Source organism: Mustela nivalis (assembly GCF_964662115.1).
Source record: "Mustela nivalis genome assembly, chromosome: 6".
NCBI lineage: Eukaryota > Metazoa > Chordata > Mammalia > Carnivora > Mustelidae > Mustela > Mustela nivalis.
This window is the reverse complement of record NC_139025.1, coordinates 119,909,772-119,931,093: the sequence shown is the minus strand read 5'-3', so window position 1 is coordinate 119,931,093 and position 21,322 is coordinate 119,909,772. Positions and strand designations below refer to the sequence as shown.

At 39.2% G+C, this 21,322-nt stretch overlaps 1 protein-coding gene and 1 pseudogene across 9 annotated transcripts in view; both read right to left on the bottom strand.

Annotated features, from left to right (window-relative positions):
- HERC2 (HECT and RLD domain containing E3 ubiquitin protein ligase 2) overlaps positions 1-21,322 on the bottom strand; it is a 237,444-nt gene that overhangs the window by 107,123 nt on the left and 108,999 nt on the right. For 7 of the 8 annotated variants that reach the window (XM_082735976.1, XM_082735972.1, XM_082735974.1 and 4 more), the window contains exons 24-38: positions 18,522-18,692; positions 18,018-18,121; positions 16,808-16,958; positions 13,267-13,481; positions 12,850-12,982; positions 12,625-12,752; positions 12,337-12,532; positions 9,585-9,718; positions 8,894-9,067; positions 8,679-8,815; positions 8,404-8,555; positions 7,468-7,659; positions 5,227-5,414; positions 3,900-4,092; positions 2,368-2,550 (exon numbers count right to left, since the gene is read on the bottom strand). In XM_082735976.1, coding sequence (XP_082592102.1) covers positions 2,368-2,550; positions 3,900-4,092; positions 5,227-5,414; positions 7,468-7,659; positions 8,404-8,555; positions 8,679-8,815; positions 8,894-9,067; positions 9,585-9,718; positions 12,337-12,532; positions 12,625-12,752; positions 12,850-12,982; positions 13,267-13,481; positions 16,808-16,958; positions 18,018-18,121; positions 18,522-18,692 — 2,451 coding nt within the window. The remainder of the gene's footprint in view (positions 1-2,367; positions 2,551-3,899; positions 4,093-5,226; positions 5,415-7,467; positions 7,660-8,403; positions 8,556-8,678; positions 8,816-8,893; positions 9,068-9,584; positions 9,719-12,336; positions 12,533-12,624; positions 12,753-12,849; positions 12,983-13,266; positions 13,482-16,807; positions 16,959-18,017; positions 18,122-18,521; positions 18,693-21,322) is intronic. The other variant, XM_082735973.1, reaches the window with a different exon arrangement.
- On the bottom strand, positions 14,378-15,540 carry LOC309866540 (E2F-associated phosphoprotein pseudogene; annotated as a pseudogene). Its single transcript has one exon. The product of its transcript is annotated as an E2F-associated phosphoprotein pseudogene (transcript).

Sequence of the window (21,322 nt, the reverse complement as noted above, 5' to 3'; positions counted from 1 at the left end):
CTACACTTTTAATTTACTTAACATGTTATTTTCAAAAATAACTTACTTCACAAATATATTAAAATTTCACTCATTCAAAGTAAGAGCAATGGGAGAAGACCCTGCAGTTAGCTCAAGGAACACTACACTTTACAACACTCTTAATGCCTTTAAAGTATATGAGTAACTCAAACCAGTCAAGAAGTTTCAAGTACTTTTTATTTCTAGACAGTAAGAAAATGACTCACTATTCAAATAGCAGTTACCAGCAAGTAAGAGCATACCAGTTATACTCTTACTTACAAGTAAGAGTGTATCTTGTATATTTTTTATAACCTCATGTGTTTTAAATATCTCCCATCATCTTGTTTACATTTAATCTGCACCACAAATCTCCAATCCAAGTTTAAGAAGTCTGCATTAATAGAACAAGACTAGCAGGCTTTCGTGAGGTTTATCTAGTTTGACTGATGCAACTGACCGTCTCTGCTCCTCCTGGTTTCCAGGTCTCCTCTCAATGGGCACTCCAAGCTTCCACTCTTTCCTGGCAGAGGCCCACCTGCTCTCTAGGCTCTCTAGGCTCTCCTGCCCTCTAGGCTCCCAGGAGCACTGCCTTCAGACACATGTTAATGCCTGCACTCAATCACACACACACACTCACATACACATCGACTTTCACACAGTCACACTCTTAACCACAATTACACATGCTCATTCTCGTAACCACTGATATACTCACATATAATCACTCATAACTACTCATAAACAAACATACCCATAATTAGTCATCCACTTCACACTCACACCTGTAGCCACTCAAATACTCAGTCTCAGAGACAAACTCTCACACACTCATGCCCAGACTCACATACCTTCAAGCACTCTCACATTTACACATGCATTCACTCCTCCCACTTCATCAACTCATTCTCTTCACACTCACATACAAATATTTCAGTGGGTTGAACTCTATCCCCCAGAATTCCATGTTCACCCAAAACCTCAGAATGTGACCTTATTTGTAAATAAGTTCTCTACATATATACTTGAAGTAAGGATTCAGATGATTCACGGTGGACCTTAAATCCAATGAAAGTCTTTATAAAAGGCAGAAAAGGACACAAAGAGACACAGGGAACTCCGTTGTATGAAAATGAGGCAGAGCCTGGAGTGCTGTGGCCTCAAGCCAATACTGCCTGGAGCTACCAGAAGCTGGGAAGAGACAAGAAAGGATCCTCACTTGAAGGCTCTGCAGGGAACTGAGCCCTGCAAAAACCTTGATTTTGGACTTCTGGTCTCCAAAAATGTGAGGCTCCATAACTCTGTTATGGGCTGAACTATTTTCTCCCCCTCCCTAAAACAGTTAACCCTAATATCTCAGAATATGACTTATTTGGAAATGGGGCCATGGAAGATGTAATTCGTTTAGAAGAAGTTAAACTAGATTAGGGTGGGTCCCTAATCCAAATATGACTAGTGTCCTTTAAAAATATGAGATTTGGACCACATCTTCCTTATCCATTCGTCTGTTGAAGGGCATCTTGATTCTTTCCACAGTTTGGCGACCATGGCCATTGTTGTCCATATACACTATAGAGTATTATGCCTCCATCAGAAAGGATGAATACCCAACTTTTGTAGCAACATGGACGGGACTGGAAGAGATTATGCTGAGTGAAATAAGTCAAGCAGAAAGAGTCAATTATCATATGGTTTCACTTATTTGTGGAGCATAACAAATAGCATGGAGGTCATGGGGAGTTAGAGAGGAGAAGGGAGTTGGGGGAAATTGGAAGGGAAGGTGAACCATGAGAGACTATGGACTCTGAAAAACAATCTGAGGGGTTTGAGTGAAGGGAGGTGGGAGGTTGGGGTACCAGGTGGTGGGTATTATAGAAGGCACGGATTGCATGGAGCACTGGGTGTGGTGAAAAAATAATGAATATTGTTATGCTGAAAATAAATTTAAAAAAATTTTAAAAATATGAGATTTGGAGACAGACACATACACAGGTGAAGATGAGGGCAATAATCTACAGCAAAGGAATGCCAAAGATTGCCAGCAAACTACCAGAACTTAGGCTAGAGGCCTGGAACAGATCCTTCCCTCAGAGCTCTCAGAAGGAACCAGCCCTGCTGACACCTTGATCTTGAACTGCTAGCCTCCAGAACAGGGAGAAAAAATTTTAGGCCACCCAGGTGTATAGTACTTTCATGTGGTAGCCCAAGTAAACCAACCAAATGTGCAGTAAGTTGTTATGGCAGCTCTAGGACACTAGTACACATGCACATTCACCCATATGCACACACTCACTCACACACACATATGCACACACACCAAATTCATAGCCCCAGTACTCTGTAAGCCCACAACTATTCATTGCATACATGTCTTGTCCGTCGTTCCACTTTCCACTAACATTCGCAGCAGTCCACACAGGGTCTTGGTGGCTTCACTCTGCATGATTTCAGCGTGGACTCCAGCAGAGAGACAAAGAGTTTGCAATAAATTAACAGTACTGGTAAGCATCATTGCAGTGGGATGAATGTTCCTTTCAATTTGCTCAGCTTCTGGAATAAAGAATCAAAATAAGAACCTACGCTCCCAAATAGAACTGGAAAATGTCCCTGCATGTAATTTAAAGGATTTTAATAACCCAATCTTCTAAGGAATTTCATATCATAATTTTTACTGTGGAAAGGAAAATGGCTCTTTATAGGAAAAGATGGCATTCAGAATACACTAAACACCCCAATCATCTCTGTCCCCACCTTCCTCAAAGAAAATAAGTCTTCTAAATTAGACTTTACGTTTTTGAAACAATCTCTGCACATAGCTCAGAAGCACTATAACAATCTCCAGGATTTATTCTTTTAGAAAGACAACTTATCAAATGTCAAGAGCTGCTTGCTATCCAGCTAGCTATGCCCTGGATGAAGATGGAAGTGCCTGAGCCATGGAGAGGAACCAGAGGCTCATGTGTCCAAGGCACTGACTTTCTGACAAGGAGGCACACGATAGTAGAGCGACAGTTCTTTCACTTAGCCAGCTCTGCTCAGGCCCTGATTTCCCTGAGTGAAAGCAAAACCAGCCCTGACTATCTACATGTGACTCCAGGTTTCACATATGGTACTCCAACAGCCCCAAAAGGCAGGCATCACCTGTTCACATCTGAGGGGGCCTGGACCCCCACAAGTGACATGGATGAAACATAGTCTTTTCTACTCTCCACACCACCCATTCTCTACTGAGCTCAGCCTCTCAGGTTTCTTCCCCTGACCATACAAATGACTTCCAGAGCCGGATCATGCAGTGCATACAGCCAGCACCTGAGCCCTGAGAATCAGCCCTGGCCTCCTGGACAGTCTCACCGAGACCAGCTGTGGGAAGTTTCATTCATACATCCCAATGTTTGTTGGACACATCTAAAAATGTCATGAAGTCCTCCTCCCATAAGCCTGGATCTCCTTAGATAGGATTTCACTTTCTGGGTTCACTCCAAATTCTCACCTCTAGCTTCTTTAAGGCAATACAGTAATGACTAAGTCCACATTATTCCTAGTCCACCAGGCACTGGCTCACTACCTCACACACAGATTCAGAGCCAACCAAGAAGGTCCACCAGATGTGAAGACATAGCCAGCCCTACACTGCCAAACCCTACTGCACTGTCCCCAAAGGGAGGAGGAGAGTCAATTCAGCCAGGCTGCCAGTTACCAGATCCATGCTTTTAACCCCTGCATCAGAATCACCTGGGGCTTATTTAAACTGAACCTTCAGGGTCAATTCCAAAACTACAGACCACGGTCCAGAGCTGAGTCCTAACACTGTTCTCTTTCCCAAATGAAAAAGATGGCCAGCTGCCATCAGCACACAGCTTGCCAGGTTGCCCCAGACTAAATAGCCCCAAAGCACTGACCAGAGTCATCCTCTGTGTCCGAGTCCTCTGCAGAGGGCTGTGTGGAGGTCGGCAGCTCTGCCAATTTGAGGTCATACTTCCCCTCCTTCCCCATCCTATAGGAGTTGGTGCTGCCTGTGTCCCACTGGACCCTGATCCATCCGTCCTCTCCCAGTTCACCAATCACACGGCCAAGACCAGGAGGAGGTCCATCCTGAGGAAGCCAAAACAAAGATTAGTTAAGAAAGCATATGCCTATTCTGTCACACAGACAGAGCCTGTAAGGACTGCCATGTTACTGTTCACAGCTTTATGCCCACAGACTGCTCCAAACCCACCTGCACCATGCAGAGCTCGCACATTACCTCAAATCAAACATCAGGACATAACTTGCTCATGCTCTTTTACCAAAAAGTTAAGTGGGAAAAGCAACTTCTCAATTAGCATCCTCCCTAAGCCAATGCAGAGATGAGGCTTTCCAGTCTAGTCCTGGTGCCCTGTTCCTTGGTTTCTTCAATCCCCCCACAGGGCTTCAAAAGACCAGAAACTTGAAACAAACACCTGCATCTCCTCAATTCCTCTTATTCAGTCTTCTCTCTGGAACCTAAAATGGAACCTTGTCTTTCATTTCCATGAGTGAAAGCTGCTTTTAGGATGCTGTTACATTATTCCAGGACACTATGAGTGAAAGCTGTTTTTAGGATGCTGCTACCTGTTCCAGGACACTTCTGAGATAATTCTTATGAGGCCCATGCTTAAAAAATGAGGTTGAGAAAACCTAGAAATGGAGGTGAGCACTGTCCTTCATTAGTAACTATGGTAATGACACAGATACCAGTCCCCACAATCTCTACCCCATGAGACTTGACAGAAGCTTGGAAGTGATGTGCTACAAGGAGAAATAGAAATGGCCACTGACTAACTGGTACACCTAAAACTGCAAGGTTGGGGCACTTAATGAACACATGGCCATATCAGCTCCCAGAGGCAGCACCTGGGTTTTTCTGCCTCAAAGCTTTCAGCACTGTTACTAAAATGCGGTTTGCTCTCTCCTACTTACTCGTGCTCCTACTCTGGGCTGCCTCTCAAATTGAGCCCATGCCAAGGAGTTTTCTGAAAACAGCCGTTACCCTTTGAAGACCCGATTCTACTTGAAGTGCCCCTACAGCCACTGTTTTGACTCCATTTACCTGCCCACGAACTAACTACATCACCAACTACGTCATCTGTCAATTGCATTGGCCCTAAGTTAAGGTAGTTATTAGTTCCAATTCCCATGCACTAATAGCATGCAAGTAAGGGCAGTGACTAAGGTGTCGCTAATGTGTTTAAAATCAAATCTGAGTACCTGATCACCCCATTTCCAATCAACACCTCTCATGACCCTGGTTCCAATCTTCATCATGGCAGCCAGTTCTGGCCCTGAAACTGGAAGCTGCACAGGAGCCGTTTCCTTCCTTGTCTCTTCCAAAACTGTAGCAGAAGCCCCTCGGGCAGAAGCATTCATATCCTCTTCAACATTATCACAACTAGGACCTATCAGAACATCAAACACAGCAGGTGAGATAGTAAGTAGTTACAACTTCCTAATCTTAATAAACTTTTTCAAAACTTAGTAAGTACTGAAGATAATTTTTAAGAATCTATAGTGTATACTGTATTATTTTATCAATACAATAAACACCATGAAAGATCTATTGATGAGAATTTAAAATGGTAAAAGAACCAAGTATATAAATATGTATCAGAACATATAAAAGATATAAAACGAGGGCGCCTGGGTGGCTCAGTGGGCTAAGCTGCTGCCTTCGGCTCAGGTCACGATCTCAGGGTCCTGGGATCGAGTCCCGCATCAGGCTCTCTGCTCAGCAGGATCCTGCTTCCTCCTCTCTCTCTCTGCCTGCCTCTCTGCCTACTTGTAATCTCTCTCTGTCAAATAAATAAATAAAATCTAAAAAAAAAAAAAAAGATATAAAACGAGCAACAGAGACATTTACTCTACTAGGAATTATGCCCCTCCCCAAAAAAAGCAAAATAATTAAGTTAGAAAAACTCTCATCACATATTTTTATTAGAATAGAAAAAACAAAAGATAACCACCTAAATGTCTAACAATGAGAAACTAACTAACTTTAATTATGGTACCATGCATAAAAGAGCTAAGACCAGCAGGCCTGATACTGCTATCCTTAGGAAGGGCTGCTTGGAGTTCAGGAGGACTCCCACCCTTCCCTAACTGGTAAGAGTTCAGGAGGACTCCCACCCTTCCCTAACTGGTAAGAAGGGGGTAGAGCATGATGAATATTTGGTCCCTAACTGCTATGAAATCACCTATAGTATAAAACAGAAGTTGAGCTATCAGCTACAAGAAGAAAAATTTAGGAACAGATTTTAAAATAGTAAAATTTAACCGTAGGAGTCAGCATGCTGAATTCCCTTGGCTGCTTTTGGCCTTACTGGCTAATGTTGGTTGGGGCGGGGGTGGGGGGTGTGGGCAACACAGCCCAAGTAACTCCTTCAGTCTTTGTTCTTACAAGGGGGAGGAAAAGGTGCCCAAATATTCCCAAAGGTAGGCTTGGTGGGTCAAAAATGTACAAAGTTCGGGGCGCCTGGGTGGCTCAGTGGGTTAAAGCCTCTGCTTTCGGCTCAGGTCATGGTCTCAGGGTCCTGGGATCGAGCCCCACGTGGGGCTCTCTGCTCAGCGGGGAGCCTGCTTCCTCCTCTCTCTCTCTCTGCCTGCCTCTCTGCCTACTTGTGATCTGTCTGTCAAATAAATAAATAAAATCTTTAAAAAAAAATTTAAAAATTTAAAAAAAAATGTACAAAGTTCATGATCCTCCTTCCTCCAAAACAGAGGAAAAAAGGTTATTCAATTCCGAGGGCTGGAACAAGGCTTTAGATAAAGTAAGGATTTTTCCTAGTTTTACTGGGGCAAAAAATATTCTTTCTTCAGCCCACCCAGTGGGTACCTCAGGGAGGCCCTAAGAAGGACAGGGGTTGCATTCCAGGTAGGTTCTCCCCTGGCAGCTATAATGTTAACCCTGCAAATGACAAATTTACTGAAATTTGGCTTGAATACATTCATAATAAGAAAAAGGGAGGCCTTTTTTCCAAGTGGTTTTATATTTTGTAGCTCTTATATCTGGATACATACATAAAATTAATATAAAATATTATGTGCTTATAATTTCTTCTATGAAAGAAAAATAACCCTGATCAAGGAAAATCAATATACAAAAAGCTAAAAATTGTATTTCATTTATATGAAATACCCAGAATAGGAAAATCTGTAGAGATAAAAAGCAGATTTGTTGTTGCCAAAAGCTGGGGGAGTGGGAAGTCAGGAATCACCACTAAAGAGGTATGGCTTTCCATTTTGGGTGACAAAAAAGTTATGGAACTAGATAGTAGTAATGTTTGTACAACATTCTGGATATGCTTAATGCTACTGAATGATAAAGTTGTTAAAAGGGTAAATTTTATGTTATTTTTATTTTACAATTTTTAAAAAAGGTTTATAAAGAGAAAGAAAGACATGAAGGAAAAATCCCGACATTTTCATAAACGACTTAAGGCAGTGCCAACGTACCAATAAGCCGAAGTGCTGTCTGTGTGAGGGCGAGTGTGCCAGAATTCAGCAGGAGGTTCAGGTTGTTTGCACCATGCTGCAGGGTGAGCATACTGAGCATAACTAAAAGAAAGCGAGCTTGTGGGGTCGTCCCCAGGCTTGGTCCTGATGGATTCTCATTGGTAATGGTTTGTAGGGGGACAGGCTGGATACCTAAAAAGCATTGGCACCCACATAAATTTCTTGTGTGAAAATAGAAGCACACATGATGCTAAAAGCAGTAGCAATTTTTAAAAATTTCTGTTTTTCAGTGGGTTTCCAAAGTGTATGGACATCAGGCAGCTGTGCATTACTCTGTAATAATCCTACCACCATCAATCCACATATAGCCATTTTCAGTTGTCTGTAAAACTTATCACCTGCTCCTCTAAAAGTCTCTTGTGGCTTATTCATTTCATTTCAAATATAGGAGTCATATTTCACTTCTCTTCCACCAGACCAATCCTAGCATTTCTCTGCAGGTACTTACATTATCCAAGAAATTAAGTATTAATACAGGATATACACTTTAGGGCATATGGTATCAATGATACACATGAAAATGTTAGAATGTAAAAGCTTAATATTACAATACTACAAAATTGTGTCTTCTGCTGAATTTTGAAAGTTTTGTTTAAAATTTGAGAAAGCTCAAGGCAGCTTAATTATTCAAATGTACCCCGTAACAAATACACTATATAGCTAAATTGAATTTGAAAAAAAAAAATTAAGATTATTCTTCTAATGTACAAAGTTGTTAAAGTCTTCTCAAAGGGCAAAAATCAGCATCTGCAAGTTTCTACAATATATAATTAAGAGTCAAACCATAAAATAATGCTAATGTGATCACTGACATTAATTACTTCAATAGCAACCTTAAAACAGCCTTTTAAGCGTCAGATTTCTTTTTCAACTCACCAAGCTCCTTAAATTTGGCATTTGCATCCATCAAAACATTTCGAATATTTTGAACAGCCCAAGCATACAGCTTGCCAAAAGTTACTTCCAGTAGCATCCGATTAAAAGGTGGGATTAAATCAACATCCTTTAAACAATCTGTAAGGGGTTCCCTTTCAAACAAAGATAAAGAATATTACTTAGAATACTGCCAGATTTAATTTTAACTTCAGTAGAATAAGGCTTTGTTGCCACAGTTTCCCTTAATTAAGAAACAAATGTTATGAAGTTTTTACCCTATATCAATCCCCTCAGGAATAAGTCTTTGCCATCCACAGAACATAGCATACTGTACAGATGGAAGTAAGAAATTTTTGGTTGCCAGTTTTAAAATTGTATCTATCCCCTCCAGACGAACCTCTGCTCTCTCCAACTGTAAAACATGAATGCATACAGTTAAGTGTTGTGTATATTATCCTATGCAGAGAAGAATGTTCTTAGCAAATTTTACCTGTTTTAATAGGCACTTTCTCATTTTTTCCACATCCACTGGCTCTTCCTTAAGGGCAAATTCTGTAATTGTACTGAGGAGTGCAGACTGTGGATAAAGACCCTGAACATTCTGCTTCAACCATTTGTATTTGTGAACACCTGTAACTGTACTCAACAGCGGCTGCCATTTATCCTGACAAAGGAAAACCATTTTCACCATTAGCTTACCTTACTGATATTAGTATGTGCTTTAAAACATTTATTCAAATAAAATATAAATAAATGCAAATAGGTTGAAATTGGTAAAATACTTTATGTTTAATAAGTAATCAAATGGCAAAAATAACTATGCCATAAGTAAGCTTATAAATGAATTTATAATCTCTATAATTATGTACCTTGGAACAGACAAACATGGCATCCAAAGTTAAATTATCAACCATGTTAATAGCCTAACACACCAGGACAGTTTCTGGAGCAAAGTACACATTCAGCAAATGAATGGTAAATGAGTAATGATACAATGTACCACTAAACAAAAAAGCGAACACTTTTCCAGCTATCAATCTGACCAGAACACCATAAGTGTGACTTGGAATGTCACCCATACTTTCAGTAACCCACTACACTCTCTGTCCAACAGATAATAAAGGACAAAGTGTTTCTTTGTTTCTACTCAGCCAGCCTCAGTATCACAGAAAATACTTCACCTTAGGTGATTTAATTGTAATTGGTCTTTTGTCCACATTTATAGGACTGTGAGGCAAAATGCAAGCTTCTTCTAAATCACTCTCTTCATTTCCAATTTTCTCTTCATCATCAGTAGATTCTGGCTTCTTTGGAACTATGATTAAAAACATCATTTATTATAAAAATCATTTACTTAAACACAATTTTAAATTAAGATATATTAAATATGCATGAAGCCAAAGGACTTGAATATTTTACCCAAACAAATATGTAAATATCACTGTCAAGTGAAATGCTCAAACAATGAAAATTAAAAACCATCATGATTATTTTCACGTGACATTCAATAATACTCTTGCCACTTCACATCATGAACAGAAAGGCAGTGAGAGTGCTATGATGGGGCAGATCCAGATCCAATAGAAAGGGAAGCTCAGGAGTCAGCAAACATTTTCTCAAGGGCCAGATGGTGAATATTTTAGTCTCTGCTGGCCATTCAGTCTATTGAAAATACTCAATTCTGTTGTTGCAGAATCAAAAGCAGCTAACTTTATTTATGGATGCTGGAATTTAAACTCCATATAATTTCCATGTGTCAAACATATTACTCTCTTGATTTAAAAAAAAAAAAAAAAACATTTTAAAATGCAAAACTGGTCTTAGCAGTGGACAGTAGACAACGGCAGTAGACAGCAAGCAGCAGGCTACTTTTGCCCCCAGACCATAGCTTGCTCACTCTGGACCAGTGCAATGAATCTCTTACCATTGTGTAAGTGAATTAAGTGGATGCCTTTTATTTACTATGTTAGTATCTTTAATTAGGGAGATTTCTATTAAATTTGCAATGTGATATGTATTGTTGCTTCCGTATTTTTGCTCCCTTTCAAGATTTTTAGTCTATTTCTTCTCAGCGTATAATATAATAAGCACATAATTAATAATATACACCTAGACAGTAAAACACTAACACAGCAGGTCTGGGTTGCCCATACCCCGCAAATTCCCAAGAAAGACTGTTCCTTCAGCACTTGGCCAGCAACTGTGAACTGAGCTCTGAGTGCTTGGCATTTTCTGCCTGATAAGAGTGTTTCTGTATGCCTGAGATCTGGGGCCATATTTTCCAGTGTGACCAGACAGTTTATGTGAACTATGGGACTTACGGTTCTCACCTGTTTCCACTGTGAAGGCTGAAGTCTTTAGTAACTGAGAGCACCCATGCAGGTGAGCATCCCTGGCTGACGGCCCTTCACTGTTGTCTCTTACTGCTAACAGAACTAAGCATGGCTCTGTGCAGCTCCACTGGAAGCTTAGGCCCAGTTTCCTTTGGATGTCCCTCAATGCACCTTTCCTTTTACTAATTCTAACTTGTATCCTTTCATAACAATAAACCGTAACTCTGAGTTTAACAGCTCTTCTGAGTCCTATGGAGCCAGTGAATCATTAAATTTAATGGTGCTCTTGGTGATCTTAACACAGCACCAGTAATACTGATCATTTATAAGTTATTTAATTTTCTTAAAAAAAAAAAAAGCTTCAACCTTCACACAACTAAATATTTAAACCCAAAACAAGAAACTTTAAGAGGTGACAATGTGGGCTCAGAATCCATGGAGATGATGGCTGGGTAGTGAGAACATCATTCCCCCTCAAGCTGAGATGGCCATCTCCCAGCCTGTGCCTCTGCTGCGAGGATCTCAGAAGCATTCTTACCATGATTTTCTGACCAAGAGCATCTCTAGGATTTAGGCAAATTATTGTGGCTTAAGTGTTTGCTCAAGAACAATCAATTCAGAAAAAAAAAAAAAATCAATTCAGGATAGCTTCTAACACAAATTAATCTTTCCTGACATCATTGTTCATAACATCCATCCAAAACTCAGTAATTTAAAAAAATTCAGTAACTAATATTTAGTAAGCTGATCTGTGAATAAATCAGTATAATTCATAAGAATACAATCAGATATTTCTGTAGATATGTTTATAATCACAATTAACCAAGTTCCAAAGTATTTTATGTACTTATACTCAGATTCTAATTATTTAATACAAAGTCTTTTCCAGATCCCAGCAACTGTTTAGCTGCTTCCTGAAAATATTAGTAACTCTTCTAGCTATTTTTAAGACAATTCCCCATATATCGGAATACTCAATATTTCTAAAGGAAGAAAATTTCTTTACAAGAATGGCAAGATTAGGGACGCCTGGGTGGCTCAGCTGGTTAAGCGGCTGCCTTCGGCTCAGATCATGATCCCAGCGTCCTGGGATCGAGTCCCGCATCGGGCTCCTTGCTCAGCCAGGAGCCTGCTTCTCCCTCTGCCTACCACTCTGTCTGCTTGTGCTCACTCTCGCTCCTCTCTCTCTCTCTGACAAATAAATAAATAAAATCTTAAAAAAAAACAAGAATGGCAAGATTAACTACAAAATTAAATGTTTCCATAAATCTCATTTACCAGGACAAGTGATTAAAAAAAAAAACAACTTCCTTTCCCCATCAATTTAATAAAGCTTACAGTATTTACCTTCTTCAATAACAACTTACTAGGTACCAAATCATAACACCCTCAATCCCAAAGTTGCATCATTATCCGATGTCTTGGAAAAATAAGCAGGATCTGTATATTTAATCATAAATACACATAACAAATATTATGACAGTTGTGGAAATCCACATGTACTGACCAGCAGTGAAGAGCATCACTCAAATCACACACTCAGTTATATATGGGCAAACCACACCCCTTGACAGCACTTTCCTACTTTTTACATTCTTACCTCTCTTTTTCCTTCGTTCTCGAATTATCTTCTGAGCTATCCTCCTCCAACGGGGTAAAGAACTTAACAGTTTAAACTTGGACATTATAGAGAGATCATTACAAACTGCAGGTCTTAGTTCATTAAAGAGGAATCTCAAACGTTCGATGACTGGAGCACAGACTTCCTTGTAAGAACGACCCTGCTCTTGATGTGTCTACAATGTTAAATATGAAAAGACAACTTAACAACAAATATTTTACCAACAGTCTGCAAAGCACAGAAGAAAGAAAATAAAAATATACTTACCTTAATGAGTGAGCATTTTGCCTGGTAGACAACTCTACAAACATCTACTACTGATTTAGGCAATGTTCTGTGCTTTACTTGCTCAATACCAAGTGTTCCTGCATGAACTAAAGATAATGCCACATGACCTGTAAAAACATTTTTAAAAAGGCAAGGGTAAGAATGAATGCATATTGCATGTTAGTCAAAAAATGCACAATATAGCTAAAATATCAAGCTTCATACCTAAATCTTCATGCTTTAAAAGGCAACATAACAGTAAGCGGCCAACCTCTTCCACAGGATGCTCAGGAGGAAATGTGATTGGTGTAGTCAAGTGGCACTGCCTACAATACCTCTCTATCTGACACAGAAAGTCCTGTAACAGAAACAGCTGGAGGTAACTTCAGAGCCATACTAACATGCTATCATGAATTCCAAACTACATGCCACAATTTCTGATGCACTTGCATTCAGCAATCCTTCTAAAAAACATCACTGGCATATTGCACTGAACCAACCTCCCTACCTCAAAACCTGCCCCACAAATAATATGTAAATAAATTAAGTCTGTGCTAAGCCAATCAAAGAACATGAAGGCATTCACACATCAATGTCTTAAGATAAACCAAAGGACACTAAGTGCAGGAAGGTCTCACTCACCTTTACATTGTGATCCTGGATGTTATTATCAGCAATAGCTTGCAGGAATGCCTGGGAATGGTCACCCAGGGCCCGTCTGTGGGAGCAAAGTCGGGACTTACTGGCAGGAGTGCCCCCAGGAGAGCTACAATGGTCCTCATCTTTCTCTTCATTGTAGCTATAGTGGATCTGGCTGGTCTGCAGGCCTCCAGAGAAGATGGATGACTGAAGCCACTCTAGAAAATGCATATGAAAACATTAGAAAGAAACTATTCAGAAATAAATATTGAAATAAAAGATAAATGAATAGCTGATATACAAGGAGAAATTTTGTATCATTCATATTAAAGAGTCACATATAACATATTTTCAGAAACCTGCTTATAATTCCTATACCTACAGGAAAACAGGTAACATTTCTTATTCTTTACTACATCTTAAGCATGGTGTCAGAACTCAGTGTAATAGTTTCAGTACAAAATTTACTTAGATATGTGGTCAAGCATGGAGCTGACAGATTCCACAGATACTGTGTGAAGACTGGGGCTTTGCATTCTAACAGGGAGAGCACGATTTGGGCAACATTTATAGAAGTAATCATTCAGCTTGAACTGGGATAACTGCTACAAAGTACTACAGTAGGTTAGCATCAAGACCTCCACTATTCAAAAAGTCAGTAGAGGATGTGCTATGGAAGTGGCAACTGAGCTGAAATCTAGATAAAGACGGAAACACTGAGCATCCAGGTAGAAAAACAGCACAGGAGAAGAGATCTACAAAGAAAAACATGGTCAAGGCAGGCCAATTTCCCTAGAACATTAAACCAGTAACAAAAATGAGCAACTACTAGACATATAACACAGGATCTTAGTAAGACACAGATCCTTGGGAGGCTGGAGATCCAGTGGACTATAAAGGAAACCTGTGTGTGGCATGGCCAGACCTTCAAGAACATGCTATTCCTCAGTGCAAATGTGAATGCTCATTCTAACTGCTATAATAACTAGAGTAAAGGTTCACCAAAAAAATGAAAAGTCAGTTTGTACATTGCTACAAAGTTTTTTCAGTGACTTGTGTTATCAAAATAATCCTCTAAAACCCAAGCAATCAAGTCTAGATATACTCAACATTCTTTTTTTTTTTTTTTAATTCTAAAGAGCTTTAATATATAAAAAGCCCCATAGTTTCCAAATGCCCCTCAAAAAGGGAATGAATAATGAGTCCCATCAGAGCTGGGGAAAAAAAATTTTAAGGGGGTGGAGAGATGAAGGCTGACAATCATTCTCTTTCAAAAAGATCAACAATGTGTCCTCAAATAACTGCTCAGAAGGAAAAGAACTGTCCGTATTTGCCTTACATACGGTATTGGGCAATTAAATGCCAACTTAGCTATTTAAGAATGACTTGCTAAAACATTGAAAAAATGAAAGACTTCATCCTTGTCATAGACTGCAACTTCAGTGGAACATTCGGTGCACATGACTGGGTGGTAGAGTTCTTCTGCTTGTGCCTCTGCTGGCTCTGCAGCATCCTCATGGCTGGACCTCATCTTCTTAGGGCCTCGCCTTTTCTTCCTGTTCTCTGGGATTTTGTATCTTAGAACCTCCTCTTTGTTGACAGAACAATTCATCACAAACATTGCTCTATACTGAGTTTTGTAGGATTCGTGCCTTTGGCAATCAAGACATAGTGTGGCAGGGCAATTCAAGACAGCATCACTATTTGGAACAGGCTGCTGTTGTTGATGTGGCCTCTGTATTCCAAAACCATGGTAGCCTCTTCTCTGTGCATCAACCCAGGCCTGATCTCTGTTATCTTTTTCAGGATCATATAGTAACTCATCATTTGTTGGAATCCTGTGTCGCTTTTTCTTCTTCTTCTTGGCCACCTGTGCTGTTTTGTCTTCATCCTCAGAATCAGAATCAAAATATATATCATCATAGTACTTTGTCAGAGCTGTTCCAACTTTTCCAGTTCCCGAGGAAGACCCTGTTTCCAGAGAGGATAACTTGTCCTCCATTGTTTTTATGGTAGAATTTAATTCGGCTTCCATTTCTTTTTCAAATTCATCTTCACTAGATGATTCACTTTCTCCAGTAAGACATTCTCTGATGAGTTTTCGTTTTTGGTCAGGAGTTCCATGTAAAAGCACATCCACTTCATCTTCAGAACTGCTCAAAGCGGGTTCTTCGTCGCTAGGCTCTTCTACCGCGTAGGGGTCGTAGTCCTCCTGGAGCCGGTTCATGGTGGCCTGCGCCCCCGGACACCGACTACTAGCCGTCCCACAGCATCTGTTTACTCTACTCAACATTCTTTTACTGGAAATTTGGATGTTAGAGCATTCAGGAACATTCTCCAAAGTGCCACATTAATTCTAAAACACAAATCTGATCATGACTGTCCCTGGTTCTCCACATTTAGAACCCTACCCACCCTCCAACTCAAAGACACTGCTGTAAAGGTATCTTCTGTTGTCCTAGAGTGGATTAGGCCCCCTCCACTAGGGCCCACAGCACCTTCTGCTCTCCTCTACTCTGACTCTTCTCATTTCCCTCCCTCCTTGCTGATTTACAAGAAGCCTATCTTTCCCATAGTACAAGTCTTTGAGGGAGAGGATGAGTCTAACCCTCATCCTCTCCACCCTTAGAGGCTCTGTAGGCAGCAAAATGCCCAGCATGCACACCAAAGGCTTGCTCCAGATGGCTGGGCTGACCACGTACCAAGTCCATCCTGCCCACCAACCTTCTCTCCTGACAGTGCACATATACAAGCAACTGGAAGCCCTGATTTTTTTCAACAATGCCCCTCACACACATGTGTTTCTGCCCAGGAGGTTCACATATCCAGTTTGGTGAGACTCCCAATTTCATGATTCCTCCACCCACCCCTGATGGGGCTTTCCTCCCCATCAGAACCACTTACAAATGTCTCTATTTTATCTTCTGTCACACTGCGTACTGAATTATTATACTCTCTGGCTCATCATCACACAAAAAGCACCTAAAGGCAGAGATGTATTTAATTCCATGCCTAATACACTGAGCATCTAGCAAAGTAATTCATAAGTATTTATTCAATAGATGCTTGGCGGATGGTTGGTAGAGAAATCTACAAATACATAAAGACAACTTTAATCCATTTACATGGAGAAATTTTATAACTTTCGGTGATTAAAAAGGTTGCAATCCTAATATATATTTGATTTGAGTCTAGTAAAAACACAGTCCTCAAACAGAATGCTATTCCCAATAGAAAGAGCCAATCCATGTCACAAGGAGATGACAGCCAAGTTGAGCCCATCTGTCACAGAAGACAAAAAAGAGCAGGCACAGGATTGATCTTCCTATGCACCTGTTAATTTCCTCTGCAGCCATGGGTCATGAGAGCAAATGAAAACCATTAACATCTATTTCTATTTAATTGGTTAAGTCTCTTAGTTTTACTATCCTTATTTTTACTCACCAACAACTACATTGATTCTTCATCTCCTATTCTAAATGGCACTTACGTCTCAGCTAAAATAACTTGCTAATCTGTTAGCAGAAAGCAAAATTTTTCTTACTGGCACATTCGATCTCAACTGGAGACAGCGGTGTGCTCATAGCTAAATAGGAAGCATGTAATCCGAGAAGCAGGCCCAGATTCCTCTCTGTGTCTATCAGAGGCGAAGAGAGACTTCCCAGATCTGGTATGGTAACAACTTCTTGGTCAGGCTTGGAAAGATAAATTTCATCATCAGTCTGAGAAAATAGGGTTAATTATAAACATAAAACCATAAAGAGCTTCAGCTTATATCCCTAAATAAGACAAAGTTCTATCAGGAAGAGAAGCAGGTGCTCCAGACACCCTCTTTCTACATGCTATTACAGTAAGCTCATGCTGCTGCCAAAATAACAGAAGATATAAACCACGTACACCTTACAAAGCAGACAGTAAACGCACAGGTCTACTGGTGTAAAACCAAAGCTCAGATAAACAAGTTAGTTAGAGAATTCCTTACAAAAATCAAGTAGAAGTTTCCAGAATGACTGTATAACAATACTTCAGAAAATATACTGAATTGTTACATGCATAAAAAACCCCAAGAAAGACAAAAATATGACAAGGATTGCTGTGGGTAGTGAACTGTGACTACATAAGTGGAAGAAATATATTGATGCTAACAAAAAGGAAACCCAATCAGAAAGAGTTCAAATGAAAATAAACTTTGCTAGTCATTCCAGATAATAATTTACAAGCAAAGTCAATCTTTCCCTTCATGAATGCTTTAAGTACTACTACCCAAGTGGCTCTTAATAAATTTTATTACTTCTGGATCCATACCTGGAAAACCAATCCCAATACATAAATTCCAAAGGTCATGCATATATAGGACACATTTCTATTCTAAAGAATTACGCTATTAGATAGTTCTTCCCAAAAAATGTATCTCAAGATGGTAAGCCATTTCAAATTTCTACATAAGCTTATAATGAAATTGTGAAGACCAAAGGTTAATAACCTCTTTTTTGTGTGTGGAAAATTGTCCACATTTCTAATAATTTAACAATTTTTTAAATAATTTTTCAAGACCAGTCCTTCATAAATCTTAACATGAATAAATGTAAAATAAAAAAAAAACCTCTAAAGGATCTTCACTTGTGTCACTTAATGACATCTACCCCACCAAAAGGCTCAGCTATCAGTACTTCAGGACAAAAACCACCTATCACAAATATACAGGGAGGGTCTGCCCTGATGTCCACCATGATGCCTACTGCACTCAGCCTCACCTCCAGATACTGGCCAACACAGAATGCGTGCATCGATTCCCGAGTGTCTTCAAACTGCAAAGCAGCTTCCAAAGCTACCACTGGATCTTCCCCCGCAAATTGAGCTAAAACAAAAAAGGAGAAAAGCATCATTACTTCAGTGGAATTTACCTAGACACCTATAGTAGAAATGTCAAGTAGGAAATAGATCAGGCTGGTTAACTCCAATGTGAGGGTTACCAAAGTATAATGATCTTTCACCCTCTCCCAGAGCTGCTTGGGCCAACTCAGACTTGAAACAAGTTCCAACAAGTGTTGAAACAAACACACACAAAAAAATGCATAATGATGAGAAATTCTTCAAATGTGCTTGAATTCACTGACAGGATAGACACTAAAGTTACCAGCAGATTAAAAGGTGTAGGGGCTGGAACAATACTCAACTAATCACTTAAGAGCCAAATGCTCTGCTCAAAATGGCATGTGCTACAACTTTTAACCATGAAGTAGAAAGTGAGGCCTTACCAAGAATACTATTTCCTGTTAATGACTGTGTCTGGAAGTCCTTTATATCATACACTTTCCCATCAATCACTGTCCAGAAGCCTCCATCTTTATTGTGGTTCTCCAAATCAGCTTTACGTATCTGTGTCACCTCCTCATTATTTCTACAGTTCTGACCTGTAAAAAATGACTCTGTATATACAGAAACCAAAATCAATGAATCAATAGATCAACAGATAAAACCACTAGAACAAATCATGCAAAAGAACTACAAACGGAACTAGACAAATCCATAAACATAATGGGAGATTAATATACCTCTTGCTATAACTAATACCACAAACAAAAATTCACTAAAGATATGGAATGATTTATAAGAAAATAACATCACCTGAGTGGTATGAATAACAAATCTGACCATATACCAAGCAATAAAGCAAATCTTAAAAATTTTAAAGAAATAAAGCTACAGAGCATATACACTGACTATAATGCAATTAAATTACAAATAGGTAACAAAAATAATATAAAAATTCTCTATTTGAGAATTATGAAATTATGAAATAAAATTCCCAGAAAAAAATCATTATGGAAAAATAATACAATGGATGATAATGAAAATACTATAGATCAATCAATACTATAGATCATACAGCTAAATATATGTTTGAGGGCATTTATACTTTTAAATATATGTAATCAGAAAAAGGAAAATCGTGGGGCGCCTGGGTGGCTCAGTGGGTTAAGCCTCTGCCTTCGGCTCAGGTCATGATCTCAGGGTTCTGGGACTGAGCCCCACATCAGGCTCTCTGCTCAGCGGGGAGCCTGCTTCCTCCTCTCTCTCTGCCTGCTTCTGTGCCTATTTGTGATCTCTGTCTGTCAAATTAATTAATTAATTAATTTTAAAAAAAAGAAAAAGGAAAATCTAAAAAGCAAATAAATTAGTAAATATCAAATCAGTAAAATTTTATGAATGCATAATGGGATGAAAGATAGGAGAGGGTAGGGAAGGGAAGGGAAAAAATAAAGGAAGGGAGGAAGAGAGGCAGGAGGGAAGTAGGAAATCTCCTCGGTCATTTTTAGAGTACTAAGACACTAACTCAATGTTTGAACAGAAAATGACATTATGATTTCCTTACTTAAAAAAGTTCTGTTCATTAACAGGTAATATCTGTCAAAATGTTTTAAAGAGATATGCTTTAAAATGATTCAACCATTCATTCAATAAATCAATAAGATAAGTGCAGGAGAGGCTAATGATGTGAATATTTCTAAATCCAGGTTCATTATCCTATTCTGCCTACTTTTATCTGTGTTCTCATAGTGCTACTACTCATTTCTCTAAAAGTCAGAAAAATATCAGATTAAACCTTAAGAAAGAAGAAATAATAAAGACCACTGTGGCATCAGCATAAAGACAGACATTTAGATCAATGGAATAGAATACAGAGCTCAGTCATAATCCTCACATATATGTATGGTCAAATGATTTCATACAAGAGTGCCAAAACCATTCAATGGGGAAAGGACAATCTTTTCCATAATGGCACTAGGATAACTGAATATCCAAGTGCAAACAAGTAAAGTTGGACCCTTACCTTATACTATACCCAAAAATTAATTCAAAATAGATCAAAGAGCTAAATAAAGTGCTAAAACTACAAAATATCAAACTCTTAGGGAAAAAAAACAAAACAGGAGAAAACTTTCATTACATAGGATTTGGCAATGATGTCTTAGACAAGACACCAAAAGCAAAGGCAGCAAAATAAAAAATAGGTGAGTTGGACTTCATCAAAATAAACATCACAGGACACTATAAGATGAATGAAAACAGATTAGCAAGTTATTTTAGCTGAGACGTAAGTGCCATTTAGAATAGGAGATGAAGAATCAACGTAGTTGTTGGTGAGTAAAAATAAGGATAGTGTAAATAATGGGCCAAGTTTGTTAAAACTGGACTTGTTTCACAAGTGAATTAGTCCTGATTTGGCTATCTCTGTAAATGAGGGTTATTTTAGAGAGAAAAATTGTTTTAGTAACACACCTTTATGGATGTTAAATTCTAGATTTGATTGTCTTTAAATGTTTACCTAAGCTAAACAATTTGAGGTAAACTTCAGAGAAGTTGTACAATAGCTTCTTTAGTCGATCTTACTGTTTTGTGGGGAAATTAGCAGACCCCACGGCACATGATGAAACAACTGGAATAATGAAATTGCCTAAAAGCCAGCATACCGCACACCATAGGATTAACTATGGACTTGTGGAGATAATGGATGACCCCACTTTCTTTATGAGTGGATTGAATGATCCATGGGGGACTCCCCTTATCTCTTGACAAGTTTTCTCACTTGCCAGTGATCCTCTGTAATCAGGATATTGTTAAGGTTGGACCACTCAAAGGTCTTCTTATTGGTTTCATCCCTTAGTCATATTTATCCTAGAGGCCACCTCTGTTGAGGTGCAATTGCAAACAGATGCTTTAGCTAAGCATAGAACAGCCCTCATAAAAGGAGCCTCAAAGCTTACTATGGAACAGCCCTCCTATAAAAGAGCCTCAAAGCTCACTATGGGACAGTCCTTGACTGTAATGATGTCACATCAGGTCCAGATTTGTCTTAGAAGCCAAAGGCCACCAATGGATGATGGAGGCCAACTAATTAAATATTGGGCTATACTTACAGATATGCCAGAAATAATACTTAAAACTTGTCAAACTTTAAACCTAGTTACCTGTATGCCTGAACCTGACCACTGTACTTCTTTCTCTATAGAGCAAAAAAGGTTATTGATCTTGCTTACTCTATTTGTCCAGTTTT